The sequence below is a fragment of the Astyanax mexicanus genome, chromosome 16 (genome assembly GCF_023375975.1).
Source record: "Astyanax mexicanus isolate ESR-SI-001 chromosome 16, AstMex3_surface, whole genome shotgun sequence".
NCBI lineage: Eukaryota > Metazoa > Chordata > Actinopteri > Characiformes > Acestrorhamphidae > Astyanax > Astyanax mexicanus.
The window spans coordinates 1,106,155-1,127,687 of record NC_064423.1 but is presented as its reverse complement, the minus strand read 5'-3'; the positions used below and the strand labels follow the sequence as shown (position 1 = coordinate 1,127,687).

The 21,533-nt window shown below is 39.2% G+C and overlaps 1 protein-coding gene across 1 annotated transcript; it reads right to left on the bottom strand.

Annotated features, from left to right (window-relative positions):
- Positions 1 to 1,064: 1,064 nt before the first annotated feature.
- traf5 (Tnf receptor-associated factor 5) lies at positions 1,065 to 21,305 on the bottom strand. Its single transcript, XM_007234265.3, has 11 exons — positions 21,142 to 21,305; positions 15,038 to 15,282; positions 13,914 to 13,971; positions 13,730 to 13,831; positions 12,596 to 12,760; positions 12,433 to 12,510; positions 9,509 to 9,583; positions 8,129 to 8,221; positions 7,887 to 8,006; positions 3,666 to 3,837; positions 1,065 to 1,982 (listed from the first exon to the last, which is right to left on the bottom strand). Exons 2-11 carry the CDS (start codon positions 15,259 to 15,261, stop codon positions 1,417 to 1,419), a joined length of 1,653 nt encoding a protein of 550 aa, XP_007234327.3. The 5' UTR covers positions 15,262 to 15,282; positions 21,142 to 21,305; the 3' UTR covers positions 1,065 to 1,416.
- Positions 21,306 to 21,533: the final 228 nt, after the last annotated feature.

Genomic DNA, 21,533 nt, shown 5'->3' with positions numbered 1-21,533 from the left:
AACATGGAGGAAGATTTTAGCTTCATTTTCATTGAATGAATGGGAACGGAGACACGGCGTCCATCTTTTTTACAGTCTCTGTTATTTTCCACTGACAGAGCACAGAGTCACTGTCGTTCTTAGTCTCTTCCACTGTGTTATAATATCACTGACAGTTGGCTGTGGAATATTTAGTAGTGAGTAGTGAGGAAATTTCACCACTGGATTTGTTGCACAGGTGCTAGGGTTCTTATCACGGCACCACAGTGCTGGAGTTCACTGAGCTCATGAGAGCCTGAGACCCAGCATGCCTAGCTGCTGCTTCTATTATATACCTGTGGACACAGAAGTGAATGGAACCTAAGTTTAAAGATTTAGATGGTGAGAGATTACTGACAATATTTAGACCAGAGGTAAAACATCTGATAGACATATTTGAATGTATCTATCTGAAAATTGAGAGCTTTTAAATCTGAGCCTTTTTTTTGCATTATTTTGCTAGTATTTCCCCTTGCCCTTTACTGAAGAGAAGGAAAGGGAAGGAAGGGCAGGAGTTTGGGGCAGCTTCGCTGGAAAAGCGTGAAGCTAAAGCCCCCTCACACAAAGAGATACAGGAAGAGAAAGGGAGAAGTAAATGAAGGAGGAAGATGGGGAGGAGGAGGAGGTGGGTGCGAGGTTGTTCGACACGCAGGTAGAGAGGAAGCGACGCTTATATAGGTTGGGAGAGTGGGGGGCGTGGATCAAACTCCCTAATTTACATTACAAAACTCCACTAAAATAAACAAATATGAATGATGCCATTAAATATTTAAAGTTGATCAAAATTCAGGCAAATTTAATTAAATAAATAATATTTTTTGAATAAACTGAACTTTTTTAAGCTTATTATATGTCATGAGTGTATATGTTTTATGTCAGTGTTCTCCAGATGTTTGAGTCACAATACAGATGTGTGTGTGTATAAATGTGTTAAATTACTACATTTTTAAGGCAATTTTTTGTGGTTTCTAGTTTTCTCACACTGACACAAATCTATAACAACACATTTCAACACTGAGTACACTGCATACACACTGGGGAGGAAATTGATCTTTAAAATTGTTCTTTATTTGGAAAAATAACAACAATAAAACAAAAATAATTCAATTATAAACATATTCAATCTACAGTGTCTTACAGAATAAACTCAGTGCTTATTTAAATCTTTAGAAATGTCTTTATTTGAAAAAATAACTAGAAAAAATAATTTAAAATAACTAAACTCCATCTATATCCACCACTTTTCACACACAAAAAATACACTACATTCAGTGATGCAGCAACATTTACTGCCTTTAAGACAACAGCTTATTGGCTTATTCAGGGCTGTTTGTTCAGCTTTTTCAACAAGACAATGCGAAACCACACGCTGCACACATTACACAGGCGGGTAACACACTACAGATCCTCCAGCCCCGTCGTGTCCACCTTGACTTTGATGAACAGCGTGTCATCTCTCACGTAAGCTGCGTTCCTGGGAGCCTCCAGGTCAGCGTGAGTAATGAACCGGGGGAAGCCCAGCGCCGCGTTGGTTTCGGACGTGGGCCGGCGGAAGTTGTTGCTGGCCAGGTCCGGGGTGAAGCTGAGGCTCACGTGGTTGCGATTGCCGCTCTGATCCAACACGGCCAGGGTCACGTTCTGCCGGAAGGGCCACGGCAGCAGCGAGTCAAAGTCCCCCCTCATCAGCATCACGTACAGGGACAGGTGAGTGCCCCGGGCGGTGCCCTCTCCGCCAAGGTACACCCTGGCACTCAGCTTGTACCCGCTGTGGCTGGTGTAGAACGGCGGGGAGTTGAGGGCAGTGCCTGCCTCCTTCTTGCGATGGTAGTCGTGCACCTTCCAGATGAGCTTTCCGTCGTACGAGGTGGATTCCAACTGCTGGAAACGCTGCTCACTGCACTGCAGCTGCTGCACGTGGATGTCCAGCAAGCGAGTGTGACTCTGACAAGTCTGCCCTAAAGCACCTGCACAATTACACACACACACACACACACACACAAACACACACACAACATCCTAAATTAGACTATATATTATACTGTGGATATACAGGGGTTGGACAATGAAACTGAAACACCTGGTTTTAGAGCACAATAATTGATTGTGGTGACGGACAGTTCTGGTGGAAACAGGAGAGTTGAGGTGCACATTGAATTCTGCGTGATTTGATCAGCCGTGGTTTTATGTTTTTTTGGATAAAATCTGGGTTAGCACCCGAACATCCCTTTCAGACAGCTTCCTCTTACAGCGTCCACAGTTAATCCTGTTGGATGTGGTCGGTCCTTCTTGGCGGTATGCTGACATTACCCTGGATACCGTGGCTCTTGATGCATCACAAAGACTTGCTGTCTTGGTCACAGATGCGCCAGCAAAAAATGCACCAACAATTTGTCCTCTTTTGAACTCTGGTATGTCCCCCATAATGTTGTGTGCATTGCAATATTTAGAGCAGAACTGTGCTCTTACCCTGATAATTGAACCTTCACACTCTGTTCTTACTGGTGCAATGCGCAATTAATGAAGATTGAACACCAGGCTGATCCAATTTAGTCATGAAACCTCCCACACTAAAATGACAAGGGTTTCAGTTCCATTGTGCAACCCCAGTACTTTTTATTTTTACTGATGTTTTTTTTTATTTGAGTAAACACACTGTCAAAAAATCTGTACTTTTTTTCTGGCAGCAGGGATGCCAAAAATAAACCCATGAAAACTGAAATTGGATACACAAAATGGTAAATTAGCTGAAGTACTGAAATACTGTTACATTAAAGTGTAACTTAACAGTCAGAACAGCCCAAAAAACAATTTACTTGTTGAATTAAAACCTCTTTACTTTATTGTACTGTTCATTTATGAACTATAAATGGCAAAAGCATTGAACATACTCAGTATAAAATAAACAGTATTAAGAGCTTATAAAGATCTGGCTGAATAGGTTTAACCACTAAGATACAAACAACACTCAGCTTTTTCTCTAGAAGAAAACAGATTGTTCTTATACAGAGTCTCTAAAACACAGAAGGCTAAGGCGCTGCCCATATGATCAGCAGAGCGCTGGTTCTAATCCCAGTCATGCAGCCCGCCATGAGCTGCTGGAGCCCTGAGAGAGCACGATTGGAGTAGATGGCGCTCTTCCCCCCCTCATCACTTCTAGGGTGATGTGGATCAGCACAAGGCTGCGTCTGTGAGCTGATGTATCAGAACCGAGTTGCTGCGTTTTTTTTCCGAGTGTTAGTGCTGTGATGCTTCTCGACAATGCTGCATCAGCAGCAGTTCAAAAAGAGGCGGAGTCAGACTTCACATGTATCAGATGAGGCATGTGCTAGTCTTTACCCTCCTGGTGTTCACTAGTGATATCACTTGTGATAGGGGAAGTGCAGGTAAGCAGTAGTGGGTGGGATAATTGGCATAGCCAAATTGGGGAGAAAAGGGAAGAGCCAATCAGCTTCAAAAATACCCTAGTTATCCTGTAGTGTGAGTCAAATGCATAAATGTAGAGCCCACAAAACATTTTAGCTTAATTTTTAAAAAATAACTTTCTAGCACCTACAACATACCTGTTTAAAACGATCACATTCTACTGATCCTATAAATGAAGTATAACGGCTGAGAGCTGGTGATGTGTTTAAGTGAGCTGTGTTTACCCAGGTGTTCTCTGAGGCTCTGAGTCATTGCCACCTGCTCTCTCAGAGAGTCCAGTGATGCTCTGAGAGACACCAGCTCCTCTTTAGTCAGATCTGCTTCCAGAACGTCCCGCAGGTCCTTCAGCTCTCGCTTCACACTCGACACGAGCTCTCTCTGCTCCTCCACCGACCTCTGCAACACACATTTCAGCCCTTTACACAGCTAAATTCACAGTGTTAACTTTTTGATTCCATCTGTTTTAAACAATCCAGAGTTGATTTTACTTCGCTCCCAGCATGCTCTACAGCCATCATTTTTGTTTGTTTGGTGATTTTAAAGTGTGTTATGTTGTTTGTGGGGGGTATATATGAGTGTTTGTGTTATATTAATATCTAACCACCTTCAGACAGCCTGTTCCTGTTTTACGTAATCTTATTTATTCTTAACTTTTATTTTAGTTCTTCTTTTAGTTTTATTATTTCCTTTTTTTATGTTGTTTCCTTATTTTATTTTCATTTTATTTATTTATTATTATTCTTATTATTCTTATAGTTATTATATTATTTTTTTTTTATTATTTTTAATATTTTTGTATTATTGCTTTTTATCTTATGTTGATTTTCTTTTATTGTTATTACTATTTTTATTATTATTATTATTGCTTTTATTTTTGTTAGTTCATTTATTTATTTGAATTTTTATTGTATTATGTACAAGTTAGTTTTAGCTCATTTTAACTCATTTTTGTTGTATTAGTCTTACTTACTTTTGTCAATTAAACCATACTTAATTATAATCATTAATTTTATTTATTTTTTTTCTATTTTATTCTAATTGTACTTTTATTTTTTTTATCAATTTTTATATTTTATTTACTGCTATTTTACAATAATTAAATTTAGCTTTTATTTTCTCTGTCATGTGAATCCCTGTTTCTGTAAATTTTCGGCTACATTGAAAATGAGGGCTGCCCTCAATGTACATCCGAGTGTCAGGAATACCCAGGCAGGGAGACGAGGAGGCGGACACAAGTGCAGGTAAGGGAAAAATGAATAATTTAATAAATAAATATAAGTAAACAAAAACGAGAAACAAGTAAACACTTAAACATAAAACAGGGAGATATATACAAGGAACTATGGAATAAACTAAATGACTGAAAATAACCAGAAACAAACGAGAGGAACCAGAGAACTAAAACAAACAAACTAGAGATAATAATAATAATGATAAACAGACAGGGAATATATACAAGGAGCTAAACTAGGAATCAACACAAAGCAGGGGTATGTACAAGGAACTAGGGAACACGGAAATAAACAAGAAACTAGAGATAAACAAAGGACAAGGGCTAAAGCTAAGAAAACGAGGGCTAGGCTAGAAAACACAAGAAGACAAAAAAAACAACAGAGGAAGGTGCAAAGACCGACGGAGACAAAGTGGCACATGGGATCTATTTAAAGAAACAGGAAACACACTAGAATTGGAAACACCTGGGGAAGGGGCGGAGCTGCAAATGAGACACAGGTGGAAAAGTACTGAGACGGGAGACACAGGGGAGCACAGGTCACGTGGGGAAGACACACAGAGACACGAGACGAGGCCAAGACGTGACACCGAGTTAAAATAAAGGTTGATTGATTGATTAATATGTGTTTTTATTAAATGGTGTTAAGTTGTGGTGGGTCCACTGGTGGAGCTTTATTTACCATCTTGGTTTTGGGCTGGAAGATAAATAAGAGTCTTTACCAGAGAGTTCTCATAATATGAGAGAATCACTGATCGTTTGGTTGTCTTTAATGATCTCTCCTGTTCTAAATGAGGTTTGTTCAGAAAAAATAAGAAAAAAAAATCACATGTACGTCCTGTACTGCCTTATACATTCAATTTAATATATTTCCTATAGATTCTCTGTTGTATAGATTTGGGAAACTAACAGGGTGTGAGCTAACACATAATTCAGATTTAATAATAATATATAAAAGTAATTTAAATTAACATTGTTTAGAGTTTTATTTTAGATGAACACTTCTGGGAGTCAGATTTGATGCTGAGCATGTGCACAAAACTTATAACAATAACAAGTCACATGACCTAAAAAAGCCATTTCTCTTAAAGGTGTACTCACTTTTGTTTTGTTTTTTTTCAGTGGTTTAGACATTAATGGCAGTGTGTTGAGTTATTTTGAGGGCACAGTAGACTTACACTGTTATGTAAGCTGTACACTGACTAATTTACATTTTATTAAAATGTCATATCTTGTCTTGTCATGAAATGTATGTAAAATATAAAATATTTACAATAAATGTGAGGGGTGTTCTGTCCATACTGTACAGTCCTGTATAATATAGTTCTATTGTAGCATCTCATACTATGACAGTTAATGTAGTTAGGAAATAATATGTGTTGTATGTTAACAAGGACGTTTCCAATGAGTGATCTGAGAATTTATATTATGGGCCGGTTTCCTGGACAGGGACTAAATTTTTATTTAAATGTGAAATCTCCATTCAAAATGCTGTGTAGACCAACATCAAGCTTAATCCCTGTTTGGTATACTGCCTTAATATATGTTTATAATCCCACAAGTAAAAAAAAAATATGGTTCTTAAACTGCCACTTTATTAGGTACACTTTATTGCTAGTACCTGGTTGGACCCCTTTTGTCTTCAGAACTGATTGAGATTGGATTGAGATCTGGTGAGTGTGGAGAACATTCCAGTACAGTGAACTCTCTCATCTCTCATTGTCGTGTTCATGAAATCAGTCTGAGATGATTCATGCTTTATGACATGGAGCATTATCCTGCTGGAAGTAGCATCAAAAGATACAGGTACACTGTGGTCATAAAGGGATGGACATGGTCAGCAACAATACTCAGGTAGACTGTCAATGACACGATGCTCAATTAGTTTATTAATGGGCCCAAAGTGTGGCAGGAAAATCTCCCCCACACCATTAAATCACCACCACCAGCCTGAACCAGCTGTTGATACAAGGCAGGATGGATCCATGCTTTCATGTTTTCGATGGTAAATTCTGACCCGACCATCCGAATGTCGCAGCAGAAATCATCAGAGACTCATCAGACCAGGTAACTTTTTTCTAATCTTCTATTGTCCAGTTTTGGTGATTCTGTGTGAATTGTAGCCTCAGTTTCCTGTTCTTATCTGCAGGAGCTGCACCCGGTGTGGTCTTGGTCTTATGCTGCTGTAGCTCATCATCCTCCTCAAGGTTGGACTTGTTGTGCTGATATTTAGAGATGCTCTTCTGCAGACCTCGGTTGTAACGAGTGGTTTATTTGAGTTACTGTTGTCGTCAGAGACTGTAAAAAAAATGGACGCCATGTCGCCGTTCCCCTTCATTTAATGAAAATGAAGCCAAAATCTTCCTCCATGTTGGTGATCCTGAAACCCGAGTCTGTGCAGTAGAGACCAGAGGAGGGAGAAAGACTGTGGAGAGAAAGCCTACTCATTTAAATAACCCCGCCCCTGAGAGCTGCCTCGAGGTCACAGGCTGCAAAGCGGAGCGGAGCTGACGGTCTGTTATTGGCCCCGCCCATAACCAGCCCTTTTGCAATAACCACACCTTTTTTGAATAGAGCTAAATAACGTTTAAAAAAACGAATTCTGTGGGGATATAAAAATGTAACACTATAAGCAGAGGTTACACTAGCTGCTGCATGTAAATAATGGAGGTAGAAAAAAACATGATTGAAAGTTGTGCTGTTTTGCCATTAAAACCTAAGGGGATGGGTGGGGTTACACAGTTTTCTGCAGCCGAACAGCAGGGGGCGCCCGACCTGTGGTGGCCTCACTTTTGAGAAACAATGCTCTGTCCAGCTACTGTATACACAGTCTATGGTTGTCGTTCTATCAGCTGGAATCAGTCTGGTCGTTCTCCTCTGACCTCTGGCATCAACAAGGCATTTGCTCCCACAGAACTGAACTGCAGCTCACTGGATATTTTCTCTTTTCGGATCATTCTCTGTAAACTCTAGAGATGGTTGTGAGTGAAAATCCCAGTAGATCAGCAGTTTCTGAAACACTGGCACGTTTAAAGTTCAAAGCCCCTTTCTTTCCCATCCTAATGCTCGGTTTGAACTGCAGCAGATCATCTTGCTGCCATGTGATTGGCTGATTCGACATTTGCGTTAATGGGCAGTTGGACAGGTGTACCTAATAAAGTGGCCGGTGAGTGTATATCCTCAGACCCTTTTTTTTCTCCTAAATTCAGTTTACCTGCATGGCAGAAACGGTGGTGTCACACTTGGAGACCTCTCTCTTCAGGTTACTGACCAGCAGGTTCCTCTCTTTCAGCTCCCCCTGCTGAGCAGCAAAGTCCTGCTGCAGCTGATCCACCTGCTCACACACACACAGGCTATCAGACTGGCTGAAAACACACCAGGGTGAACTGTCACTTTTAAATATTTTATTTTTATTATGAGTCTAATTGAACAGAATAATGCTGTGGTCATATTTACCTGTTTAATTAGCTTGCTATTGCTCTCCAGCAGCAGCAGAACGTGGTGATTGAATTCTGTCTGCTCGTGAACTTTAACCTGCCCTCTTTTATTCTATAGGAGACAAAAGACATGTGTTTTAGTTAAAAATATATACAACTAAATATGTATTTAATTAAAACTATTAAAAGCATCAGCATACAGTACCAGTCAAGAGTTTTGACACAGTTCTTTTCCTACATTGTAAATGAATAATAAAGTGATCCAGACGATGAAGAAACACATAAGGAATCAAATAGTAACTTAAACGTGAGGCTGGTAACTCTGATGAACTTAGCCTGTACAACAAAGCTAAATCTTGCTCTTCCTTTTCTGGAGCAGTCCTGATGAGAGCCAGCATTTTTAATGGTCTTTGCGACTGCAAGTCCTTGAAATGTTTTAGATAGACTGACCTTCATTTCTTAAAGTATGTTTTTCTTTATTTAGTTGAGTAGTTCTTGCTCCCATCTTGTGAAGAGTTATAACAGAAGATTAAGTGCTGTCTTGTTTTAATGTGCAATTTTTTTCCACCAAATAAAGGCATTTAAATTAAAGCTTAGATTTTTCTCTTTTTTTGCATATTTAAACTATATTTTTTTAAAAATTATATATTAGAAGCCAAAGAACACTTCTTAAGGCACTGTATTAGGGGTGTGACGAGATCACGATCTCACGAGATTAAAACATGACGATGACCAACAAGACACAAACCATATATAAATACTGTAAGTAAATCCTACACCTGACTGTTTCATAGACAGCTGTACTAATCCCTTAGCTCTGTACTGTATTTAAAAACATGTTCTGTCTCTGTTTCACTTCAAGCATAGTCTTAATATGACTGGTTATGGTTATGCATAGTTAAATTACAAGAGATTTAGGAGAGAAAAACACAAACCATAGTCTTAATATGACTGGTTGTGGTTTGCACTTATTGTTTGCACTATATAAGACCTAGAAAAGTTTTATTTTTATTTTTTATTCTTATTCTTATTTCTATTTCTTATAGAATCAATGTGTGAGAGAAACCAGTCTGTTAAGTTTGCCTTATATGATTTTGTCAAATAAAACTCTAGTTTTCAAGCCGTTTTTCATTTTTGACGTTTTCTTAAATCTCGTCTCGTTCTCGTGAACCCAGTGTTGTGTCTCGTCTCGTCTCGTGATATTAGTGTCTCGTCACACCCCTACACTGTATAGTTTTAAATACTGTGTTATGTTTACATTCTCCACTGTAAACAGTTCAACACTGCACTATAAACTAAACATTCTGAAAACCTTATTAATAATCACATTAAAATGCATAATAGCATAACCACAATGATGTTATGATATTTAATAATATTAAATAATAAGTGCACTCACTCTGACTGTGCAGCCATATTTCTTGTAAATGCAGTCTGTTTCCTGCTCTGGGCACTCGTCCGCATGGTCTTTGAGCTGCAGAACATAAAAAAAGAATTTCAAGAATAAACAGCAGAAGAGAATAATACAGTACATAAACTGACAGAGAGAGAATATAGAAATACTAGGGATGCAACGGTACAGTGTTCCCACGGTTCGGTTCGTATCGCGGTTCTTGAGACACGGTATTGGTTCGGATTCGATATATATCAATATTAAAGCTTAGATTTAGATTAAAGATGCCCGAACCTGAAAACTATTCTGACATAGGCATCTGTTTTTAATGGTATTTTTATTTTTTATAAAGCTTTGGTAAAGCGTGGTAATCACAATATAACCAAGTAACCATTAAAGTAGGTCATTAAAGAAAACGAACGAAATAACGAAAACTGAAAGTAAAAAAACTTTTTCGATAACTGAAACAAATAAAAACGATAATTAATTGATAATTAACTGTAATGAGAGTTTATAAAACTTACTAAAACGAAATAAAATTACTGATAGAATACACTTTGTGTTTTTGTTTTGTTAATTTATTTATAAGCACTGTTTCCACTTTAGCATTTTTACAGCGTTTTTTCTGCTCGTGAAGCGGAGTCAGATTCTGCGGGGACTCGGATTCGGCGCAACAGTGGCAGCGTGGCGGCACCTCACGGTCCATGGCGTTTGTTCCAGAATAAATCTCTCTCTCTCCCGCACTCACTCATAGTTGATCATTTTGGTGAAAATTGGGGAAACCTGTGAAGTTTATTGAGATTCTGTGTTTGTTTGTGTTTCTCAGATTGATCTCTCTGATGTGATGTGTAAAAACTAATAAACTAACTGAATCGGAGGAGAAAAGCTAAAAACTAATTAAAATGAAACTATAATGAAACATTCAAAACCTTAATTAACAAATCAAACTGTTTAAAAATTAAAAAATTCACCAGTTAGAATATTATAATCACGCAGCTCTGGGCGTTTGACTTGCAGCGCTGTGTTTAGCTGTTTTTATTTAATAATATTTCTGCGCTCCTGCAGTGTTGTAGTGTTCATTAACATCATTCTGAACAGATTTCGCTCATTTAAACGGCCCGAAAACAGACAGTTTATAGGGCAGGTGGGTCGAGTTTGGGATCATAATGATAATGGTCGGGTTGGGTCGGGCTCGGGCATATACAGTCCCTGACAGAAGTTCTGTCGCTTATCCATGTTGTGGAAACAATAGCTTATAACCGGACTTTAAATTCGTCCATTGTTTTTAGAAATGAATTAAATGAAAGCTAAAACCCTCCCAAATGAGGTTTAATTTACGAAAATAATTTTGCTTCACTGCAGAAATATTGATTATTTAATAAAGACAGAAAGGTCAGATTTTGGCAAGACAAAAGTTTTGTCGCCCACAGAAAGTAAGTCAAACAAATAATTTACTTCAAATACAAAAATATGTTTCATAACATTGGTGAATGAAGTCATGGTGCTATTAGAGCCATTTTTTATTATTTTGTGTGACTTTCATGGCTTGAAGGACTGCATCCATGTGGTTCAACAAGGATTCATACAATTTATTGATGAAGTCATCAGGAATAGCAAAGAATGCAGTCTTATATGCCTCCCAGAGTTCATCAAGATTCTTTGGTTTTGTCTTCCAAGCTTCCTCTTTCATCTTACCCCAAACATGCTCAATGATGTTCATGTCTGGTGACTGGGCTGGCCAGTCCTGGAGCACCTTGATCTTCTTCGCCTTGAGGAACTTTGATGTAGAGATGGATGTATGAGATGGAGCATCATCCTGCTGCAAAATTTGACCCCATTTATAATCGGGAATGTAAGAGGTAGCTAATACTTCTTGATATTTTAGGCAATTGATATTGCCTTTCACCTGCAAATGTTTCGCACACCCCCATACTAAATGTAACCCCAGACCATGATCTTTCCACCACCAAACTTAACTGTTTTCTGGGTGAATCTTGGATCCATATGGGCTCCAGTAGGTCTCCTGCAGTATTTGTGGCGGCAGAGGTGTAATTCAACTGAGGATTCTTCTGAGAAATCCACCTTCTGCCACTTTTCCAGTGTCCAGCCGTTTAGCAGCCTTGGCAAATGCCATACGTTTTTTTAATTGCCTTTTGCTTAGTGCTGGTTTCTGGGCACTGATTCGACCATGGAGGCCATTTCGAGACAGAATCCTACAGACTGTTCTAGTTGACACAGGAACTTGAGTTCACCAGGCCTGGTGGAGCTCTGCTGCAGTGGAAGAGGGGCTTTGGATTTTCTAACCAACAAACGTTCCTCCTGAGCAGTTGTCTTGCGGGGTCTGCTGGACCTGGGCTTGTTAAAAACATCTCCAGTCCCTTTAAATCTTTTTTTAATTCTCTGTACTTGATGCTGAGACACATTAAAGGTGCCAGCCACCCCTGCAGTGGATCTGGTCTTCAGCCTCTTGATAATCAAGGCTTTGGTCGCAGGGTGGATTTTTGGCATGTTGTCAGAGGTCAAGTTGCAGTTTAAGTGAAGGTCTGGGGTGCTGGGGTTCTTTTTATACACACCCACTAATTAATCAACCAATTAGTGAGCACAGGTGAGGCTGTAAACAAGGATTGGGTGCATTATATGACAAGGTGACAAAACTTTTGTCTTGCCAAAATCTGACCTTTCTGTCTTTATAAAATAATCAATATTTCTGCAGTGAAGCAAACTTATTTTCGTTAATTAAACCTCATTTGGGAGGGTTTCAGCTTTCATATAAGTCATTTCTAAAACTAATGAATGAATTTAAAGTCAGGTTATAAGCTTTTGTTTCCACAACATGGGTAAGCGACAGAACTTTTGTCAGGGACTGTATCTAATAATGAAGATGACTAGAACAACTCAACAACTCAAAAGAAAAATACAATAAAAATTACCTTATGCCTTTTGACCAAATGAATGCATTTATTGGGACACTGAACTTCAGCCTCTGGGCAGGAGGTCTTCTCGTGGTCCTGTAATAGATCAGTGGACAGTGTTAACTGATTTATAATGAAGATAAATAAAATAAATCAGGTAAAAACAGAACAAGGCTCTGACCGTGAGCTGGGAAACAGGGTACGGTTTCTGGCAGTAGCGACAGAGCTCTGTACGATAGGAGCAGTGGCTTCTTTGATGGTCAGGTAAATTTTTACGCAGCAGGATGTCAGTGCAGCTGGAATTTGGACACTGCAGAGCTTCATACTGACAAGATTTTAGATGGTCCTGAAAGAAACAACACACAGCAAGGTGTGAGGAAGAGAAAGACAATAGTGATACTCTGTGGATTTAATCAGTTTGTACAGTAAAAGTTCTGAGAGATTAACCTTTCAAGTTATTGAAGCGGAATATGGAGCTAAACTAGCATTTATTTCCTCCATGAAAGCTTCCTCATTTAATTAAAACTACGCTAAGATATTATAATAAAGTAAAAAAAAAAAGTCTTTAGTCTGTTTGCCAAGCACACCTACACTATTACACAATTATTACTGTCTAGGGGTGTGACGAGACACTAATATAACAAGACGAGACGAGACACGATACTGGGTTCACGAGAACGAGACGAGATATAAATAAAACTTTTCTACTTTTATATAGTGCAAACAATAAGTGCAAACCACAACCAGTCATATTAAGACTATGGTTTGTGTTTTTTTCTCCTAAATCTCTTGTAATTTAACTATGCAGAACCATAACCAGTCATATTAAGACTATGCTTGAAGTGAAACAGAGACAGAACATGTTTTTAAATACAGTACAGAGCTAAGGGATTAGTACAGCTGTCTATGAAACAGTCACGTGTAGGATTTACTTACAGTATTTATATATGGTTTGTATCTTGTTGGTCACTCTGTTACCGTTTATTGTTTCCACTGGAGCCAAAATGCAGCCAGACATACAACTTAAAAGTAGCAGAAGCATCTTCTATACAAATACCTGAATTTTCCTCTTCTGCTGAGAGTTGCTCTCACTGCTCAGACACCACACTCGCTGCTATCACTACTGTGTTGCCAGATCCCTCTTAAAAAGTTCACACTAAACTGTTTTTTTCCCCGCGAGATTCACACCACTTATAGACACATCATTTAACTTTGCCATTCTTACACTGATTCTTCAATTAACATTTAAACACCTATTTTTCAAGAAGATGAAAAGCGAAGGCGTTTTTGTTATGAACCTATTTTTGTCTCTTACCTGCAGATTACACAGAGGTATGGTTTGTGAGCAGGCTGGAGAATTGGTGCAGAAAACCTCTAGATTCAGTAGTTCTCTTTTACAGCAATTGTCTTGAAAAACCTGCACAAGACAACCACTTTAACTCTTCATCACCTCCTGAACTGAGAGAGGTAAAATATTTATAGTTTTCTTATTAACTTACCTCCTCTGGCTTGATCAAAATACCATCAAAGGGGCATTTCGACGTTTCATTGTTTTCTCTGGAAAAACAGACAATGTTTACATGTTATTTTAAATGCACCTCCTTAAAACTCTTCTTTATGTATATACATCAACATTTATCTAATTGTTCAAGACGTGTGAGAAGAGTTTGGACCCTGATAAATGCAGCTTGCCTTGGCCAGGACTCAAAACACTACATTGGCCCGACTCTGTAAAAGGAATAACCTTCGCTTTAAGAGTTTCAGCTCAATGCTTTAAAGGTAAAACAAGACTATATGAGGCATTACTGTATTTTTTACACTATAAGGTGCATTATGTAATACTAGTAAGGAACAGGGGTGCTGCCATGCTTTCCTTGGGTGGTGGTGGTAGGGTTCTTAAGTAAAGTAAGCTAAGAACATTTTCTTTTAAGGTCATACAAGCACTGGATTACTGTTTACGGTGTTTACGGTTAGCTTAAATTTTCAGATTTCCACTATAGCTGAGTGCAGCAGCATTAGCAGCTAACCATTAGCGTTAGTAAATGTCGCTCGACAGAGGAACATTAAGGAACCCTGAGTGTTTGGGTAAGCCAGGGGGATATTAGCTAGCGGCTCGTCACATGTAGCTTATTTGAACAGAGTAAACACGCAGACTACATTCAAATATACTCCCCTCTGAGCGGTTAAAGAGCACGGCTAACGCTTAGCACGGCTAGCGGCTAATGGTAATGCTGCTCCAGCAGTGCTAGCTGGGGTTAGCAGCATACTACAGGCCGATGAACAGTGAAAGAGCTTGCGCTTAGTGCAGTTAATGCTAATACTGCTGCAGTCTCTGTGCTAGAGAACTAAACTGAAGCTCCTGTATAACTCCTGTATGACTTTACTGCTCCATAATAACTGATTGGTAAGGTGCACCAACGATTTTTGGGAAATTTAATCAAATTTATTTTAAGTGTGCTTTATAGTGCAGAAAATACGATAAGATTTTTAACAATTCTTTAGTGACTGAATGAAGATCTACTCCAAGTCCAAATCAAAACAAGTTGGGACTGTATGGAAAACACCAAAAAAATGGTGTTGAACACAGGATGCTGGTGAACTGCAGGCAGGCCAGTAAACTCACAGAATCGCTCTGATGCACGGGGAGCAGAAGATATGGCCACAGCCTGTCTGGTGAGGGTTAAAGACGACGCCACCGCAGGCAGGACACACAAACTGATCATCCAGCTTCACCACAAAGCTAAGAGTGCGGCCAGCCAGCACGGACTCCAGCTCCCAGGACCTCACCAGACCAGAACTCTGCTGGGAGAACTGGAACTTTGGGCATTCGTTCTCCTCCGCAGCCATTCCTCCACAGGCCCACTGAGACTAGAGAGAAGAAATGTAAAAAATGTGGGTCAATATCAGAATACTGTACCTGTTCGCAAAGACTTTTAATTCTAATCTAATTAAAGACTTCATGCTACACATAAATCATATTTTACAGCTTAATCACTAGGGGTGTCACGATTTCGATATTTCGATCGAAATTATGTCATGGTCTCGAGCCTCGAAGCCAAAGAGAGGATTGACGATCCCTCCCTCTAATCTACGTAAATGGTGCAGCACACTGTAGCGACGCCGCGGACATTGTGACTGCTGAAAGAGCAGCTCTTTCTCCAGAGAATGTGAACATTCTCATCTTCTTAAAGAAAAACTTCAAAATATAAAAATAACAGTTGTTTTGTCTAGCCTCAAATATGTTAATAGTTTTGGTACCTTAAGGAGCATCTTTCTCTCAGATAAAGTTAATAATATATCTTTATTAAAGAAAAAAAACTTCTCATTCTCAGGGACTGAAAAAGTTTTAAAGTCTTATTTTTCATGTTTAACTGTTATAGTAGGATAGAGTTCAGTTTGTTAAGGCTCTAATTGTTCTATTATTTTGTACATGACTGTTCCTGTATTTTTTTATTATTTATTTTGTTATGTTGCACATTGCTGTTTTAATAGTGCACACTGCTGCTACCAAAAAAAGCCACTAGATGGCATTACATATATATCTTAATTAAATTATTTAAATTTGACCATTAGTGCCTAATGTGGTGTATTACATATCACTTGTATCACTTTGCATCACTTATATCAAGCCCACCTTTTGAAATAAAATATTGTAAATTTGATGAATCAAACCAATGACTGAGCATAGACTAATCTAAAACTGGCATAGGCCTCTCTGCTGTAAAAAAAAAGACAAAGAAAAAAGAAAATCCAATTGAATCGTGACCCTAAAATCAGAAATAAAATCGAATCAAGGATTTAGAGAATCGTGACACCCCTATTAATCACTTTAAATTGTCACTTTTTATTTATCCAGCGTTTAACTGTAATTTAAAAGTGCATGTACTATAATTCATTTGAACTGTATTTAACTGTATATTAAATTCCAGCATGTCACTCTTCTTCCCCTGGTATTATTTATTTGCACAATGGGCGTGTCCCCTCACCCTAAACTCACCATCAGTGTGTAGTCTTGCAACCTTCCCTACCTTCCCTTGGACATTCAGTTAATACTTAAAAAAAGATAAATGTAATTGGCAGTGGGTAATATTTGTCATATTTGTTTTTTCTAAACCACTGTTCTTTGAAGTTTATTGTGTGTTTTTGCTTCTTAATACAGGTTGAAATGTTTCCCTTCTGCCGTTCAAAAAAAAGATCCAGCCCATTGATACTTCATTACAGTATAAAGTAATGAAATATCGTGCCATATCACACACCCCTAAGTACCTAATTATCACATCAAAGTACTACTTTTTTCTTACTTTCAGTATCATTTATTTTACTCAAATCCTGGATATATGGAGATATTTGGAGTGCATTACAAGTATCATGACATTCTGGATTATTGACTGTTACAAATCTGCAAAAAATATATTTTTAAATATCTCAGTTATATCTCGTGATATTATTTTAGAGCCATATCGGCCACACCTAATAAAGACAAAAAGCACCTTTCTCTTATGGCCAAAAACACTGTAAGCAGAAAGTCAACTATTACATTAAACATAACTTAACGCCCAAGAAAATGTAGACCTGGTTGTCAAGTGAATTGCAGTGACACGCCCATAATGCAAATAAATGTTGTCATGAGCCTATAGATCAGGGGTATTTAATTAGAATTCAGTTCGGTCCAGTTAGAGAAAATTTAGAGTTAGAGAAAGTTCTGATCAGGTGGAGTAAAGTGGAATATTTTGCACTCTTGTCTCCATTGTTTCTCTTTAATTCCTTCAAGTAACACTAGTACTAGTATGTTTTTAAAGGTAGTATTTTAATGTTTTTTTCTGGTGCGCACCATCTGTATTAGCTTTTCTCGCTTTATTCTCCCACTTCTCACCGCGTGCTTCTCCTGTGTGGTTCCGCGCTCTCGCATCTGCACAGATCTGATTGGCCAAGGAGAGCGTTTGGTGATCTTACAGCAAACGTGATTGGTCTGTAAGTTTATTGCGCTGTAAAGCACGTAAACCATAAATAAAATAAACGTTCCGCTGCTTTAAATAAATACGGTCAGAATTAAATACTTCTCAGTAGTTTATCGGTTGGTTTGGGTCTGGATTGAACAACGTCTGGGTCCGGATCCAGACCGCCTATTAGTGACCCCTGCTATAGATAGCTGTATTTTGTGTCATGTACTAAGAAATGTAAAAAGGAAAAAAACTTCAATATAGAAACTCTATCAATATACATTTAAAATAAAACTTCCTCTTTTATTCAAGTTTTAATTTAGTATGAAAGACTTCTGTAACTAAATAAACTTGAGTAAACCACACTCCACAATTTCGAGATCTTCAGTGAGCATGTGTTTCTGCACTTCAAATCATTTTTTGGTAATTTTGGTAATTTATTTAACTTAATGCTAACTGACACTTTGTAACACCAAAGCTCACTGAAGTGTATTTTAGTTGCTGTATCATTTACTAGATTTTCCTTAAATAACGTACCATCATATTAACCCATGACACACAGATTTAGTTCAGTTGTGCTGTACTGTGTTGTGCTGTGTTCAGTTGTTTTGTACTGTGTTCAGTTTGCTGTGTTGTGCTGTGTTGTGCTGTACTTTGTTGTGCTGTGTTGTGTTGTGCTGTACTGTACTGTGTTGTGTGTGTCTGTGTGGTGCTGTGTTCTGTTGTACTGTGTGTGTGTTGTGCTGTGTTGTGTTGTGTTGTGCTGTGTTGTGTTGTGCTGTGTACTGTTGCGCTGCGTTGTGCTGTGTTGTGCTGTGCTATGTTGTGTTGTATTGTGTCGTACTTTCACCCATTGTGTGTGAGTGTGTGTTTGACTTACATGTAGAGTTCTGAGAATATAAGAAATGCTTTAAGGAAATGTGTGTAAACAACCCAGAAACACTGTAGCATGTTACTCTTACAGCCTACAACACAGAGTGAGACAGCAGTGCTGAGTTCTGTTATGTTGCATTGTACTGTACTGTGTTGTGCTGTACTGTGTTGTGTGTGTGCTGTGTGTTGTACTGTTTTGTGCTGTGTTCTGCTGTACTGTACTGTGTGTCTTGTGCTGTGTCCTGTTTTGTTGTGCTGTGTTGTGTGTGTTGTGTCTTGTTGTGCTGTGCTGTATTGTGTTGTGTGTTGTGCTGTATTGTGTTTTGTGTTGTGCTGTGTTGTGTGTTGTGGTGTGCTGTACTGTGTTGTGTTGTGCTGTGTTATATTGTATTGTGATGTGCTGTACTGTACTGTACTGTACTGTGTTGTCTTGTACTGTGTTGTGCTGTACTGTGTTGTGCTGTACTGTGTTGAGCTGTACTGTGTTGTTCTGTGTTGTATTGCGTTGTGTATTGTGGTGTAGTGTGCTGTACTGTGTTGAGCTGTACTGTGTTGTTTTGTGTTGTATATTGTGCTCTGTCGTGTAGGGCTGCAACTAATGATTATTTTGGTAGTTGACTAATCTGACGATTATTTTTTTGATTAATCGATTAGTCAAAGATTATTTCTGCCATCTCTACAATCTCTACAATAGAAACAGCAGAACATGAGGTTTACATGGCAGTTTAACATCTGAATGTTGTTTAAACATGGAAATTACTGATATTTCGTGATTTAATATGTAATCTGTTGGGCACTTTTGGAGGCACAACCTAAGTCCCCCATTGCACTTTTGTTCTCAGCACTCTGTGTAATGTGGTACTGTTAAAAATGAACTATTAGTCGACAATTAAATTTGTAGTTGATAAATTTAAATAATCGACATTGTCGTTTATATCGACTAATCGTTGCAGCCCTAGTGTTGTGGTGTGCTGTACTGTGTTGTGCTGTGTTGTATTGTGTTGTAATGTGCTGTACTGTATTGTTTTGTGATGTGCTGTACTGCACTGTACTGTGTTGCGCTGTACTGTGTTGTATATTGTGCTGTGTTGTGGTGTGCTGTACTGTGCTGTGTTGTAGTGTGTTGTACTGTGTTGTGTTGTATTGTATTGTGCTGCGTTGTGCTGTATGTGTGTGTGGGTGAATAAAGCTGAAAAACAGAAGAGCAGTGTGTGTGGGTGTGTTGTGTTGTGGGTGTTGTGCTGTGTGTGCTTTATTGTGTGCTGTGTTCTGTTGTGCTGTGTTGTGAGCGTCGTGCTGTATTCTATTGTACTATACTGTGTTGTGCTGGGTTCTGTTGTGCTGTACTGTGTTGTGCTGTTGTGTGGGTGTTGTGTTGTGCTCTGCTGTGTTGTGCTGTACTGTGTTGTGATGTACTGTACTGTGTTGTGTGTGGGTGTGTGTTGTGCTATGTTGTGTTGTATGGTGTTGTGCTGTATTGTGTTGTTCTGTGTTGTGTGTGTTGTGTTCTATTGTGTTGTGGGTGTTGTGCTGTGCGTGCTGTATTGTGTGTGCGTTCTGCTGTGTTCTGTTTTACTGAACTGTGTTGTGCTCTGTTATGTTGTGCTGTGATCTATTGTGTTGTGCTGCATTGTATGGGTTGTGCTGTGTTGTGCTGTACTGTGTTGTGCTGCTTTGTATGTGTGTTGTGCTGTACTGTGTTCTGTTGTGCTGTGTTGTGAGCGTTGTGCTGTATTCTACTGTACTGTACTGTGTTGTGCTGTTGTGTGTGCTGTGCTGTGTTGTAAGTGTTGTTCTGTATTATATTGTACTGTCCTGTGTTGTGCTGTCATGTGTGTTGTGCTGTGCTCTGCTGTGTTGTGTGTGTTATACTGTGTTGTGCGTTTGTTGTACTGTGTTGTAATGTACTGTAATGTGTTGTGTGTGGGTGTATGTTGTGCTATGTTCTGTTGTATGGTGTTGTGAATTGCTGTGTTGTGCTGTATTGTGTTGTACTGTGTTGTGTGCGTTGTGTTGTATTGTGCTGTGCTGTATTGTGTTGTACTGTGTTGTGTTGTGTCATGCTGTGTTTTGCTGTACTGTATTGTGTGTGTGTCGTGCTGTGTTGTGCTGTCTTGTGTTGTACTGTACTGTGTTGTGTGTGGGTGTATGTTGTGCTATGTTGTGTTGTATGGTGTTGTGCATTGCTGTGTTGTGCTGTATTGTGTTGTACTGTGTTGTGTTGTATTGTATGGAACTGTGTTGTTTTGTGCTGTGCTGTATTGTGTTAGACTGTGTTGTGCTGTACTGTGTGTTTTGTAATGTACTGTGTTGTGTGTGTGTTGTGCTGTCTTGTGTGTGTGTGTGTGTGTGTTGTGCTGTGTTGTGTTATACTGTGTTGCATTGTGCTGTGCTGTGTTGTGTGAGTGTTGTGTTGTGCTGTAGTGTGTTGTGTGTTGTGCTCTGTTGTGTGTGTGTTGTGTGTGTGGGTGTTAGAGCTGAGAAACGGAAGAGCAGCGAGTCAGGGTTCTGCGCGAGCTCGGATAAACTCGGTGTAAATATGTGAACCGGTTCAGCGCGCGCTCGGGGGTTTATAATAAGTGCATCACACAGAAAACCGAGAGAGAATCCGCTGCAGGTCAGCGCTGAGCAGAAAATACCGGACAGAGCAGCGCGCGCTCAATTCCACTGCGCGTAAAACCGGGGGAATCCCCAGCGCGAGCGAGCTGATACAGCAGTGCACGAGCTCCGCTCACCACATAGCTCAGCACAGATACCGCGGCCGTTTAAATACAATCATATCTACAGCTTCAGCTGTGGTCGAGCTTCTGGTGGTTTAACTCGTGATTAATTGCGTGTAATCGTGATTAATCGATCGCTTTCGCTTTGCTTTTCATGAAAAGGAAACTAAACTAAGCCAGGATGTTTTACTCACCTCACAGCGCTGCTGTTCTCTCCGCGCGGTGCAGGAGTGTGTGAGGTGTGTGTGTGTGTGTGTGTGTGTGTGTGTAAGTGTGTGTGTGTAAGTGTGTGTGTGAGTTACAGAAAGTTTGACAGGAATGATCGCTCAGCGCGCGCCGCGCAGCACAAGCGCGCACAGCTACGTCACAGTCGGAAATGTCGCGTGGCCAAGCAACACTACGCTATTTAGATAGCGAAAGTACGCTACGTCAAATCAACGTTCATTTTCCATCTACACTGGAAAAACAGCACTTTGACATGCAGGCCTACAGTAACTCACCAGCAGCAGATAACTAGTGTTGTAAATTTTAACTGTACGCATGCTGTCAGTGCAAGCCTTTAAATATAAATGGAGTTAAACTGAGG

Excerpts from the sequence above, each read along its gene's own strand:
- traf5 (XM_007234265.3), bottom strand. The coding sequence starts at position 15,261 with ATGGCTGCGGAGGAGAACGAATGCCCAAAGTTCCAGTTCTCCCAGCAG. Across the intron at positions 13,972-15,037 it reads CCGTGCATCAGAGCGATTCT|AGAAAACAATGAAACGTCGA; the intron begins GTGAGTTTACTG and ends CTGTTTTTCCAG. Across the intron at positions 13,832-13,913 it reads TTTTGATCAAGCCAGAGGAG|GTTTTTCAAGACAATTGCTG; the intron begins GTAAGTTAATAA and ends TGTCTTGTGCAG.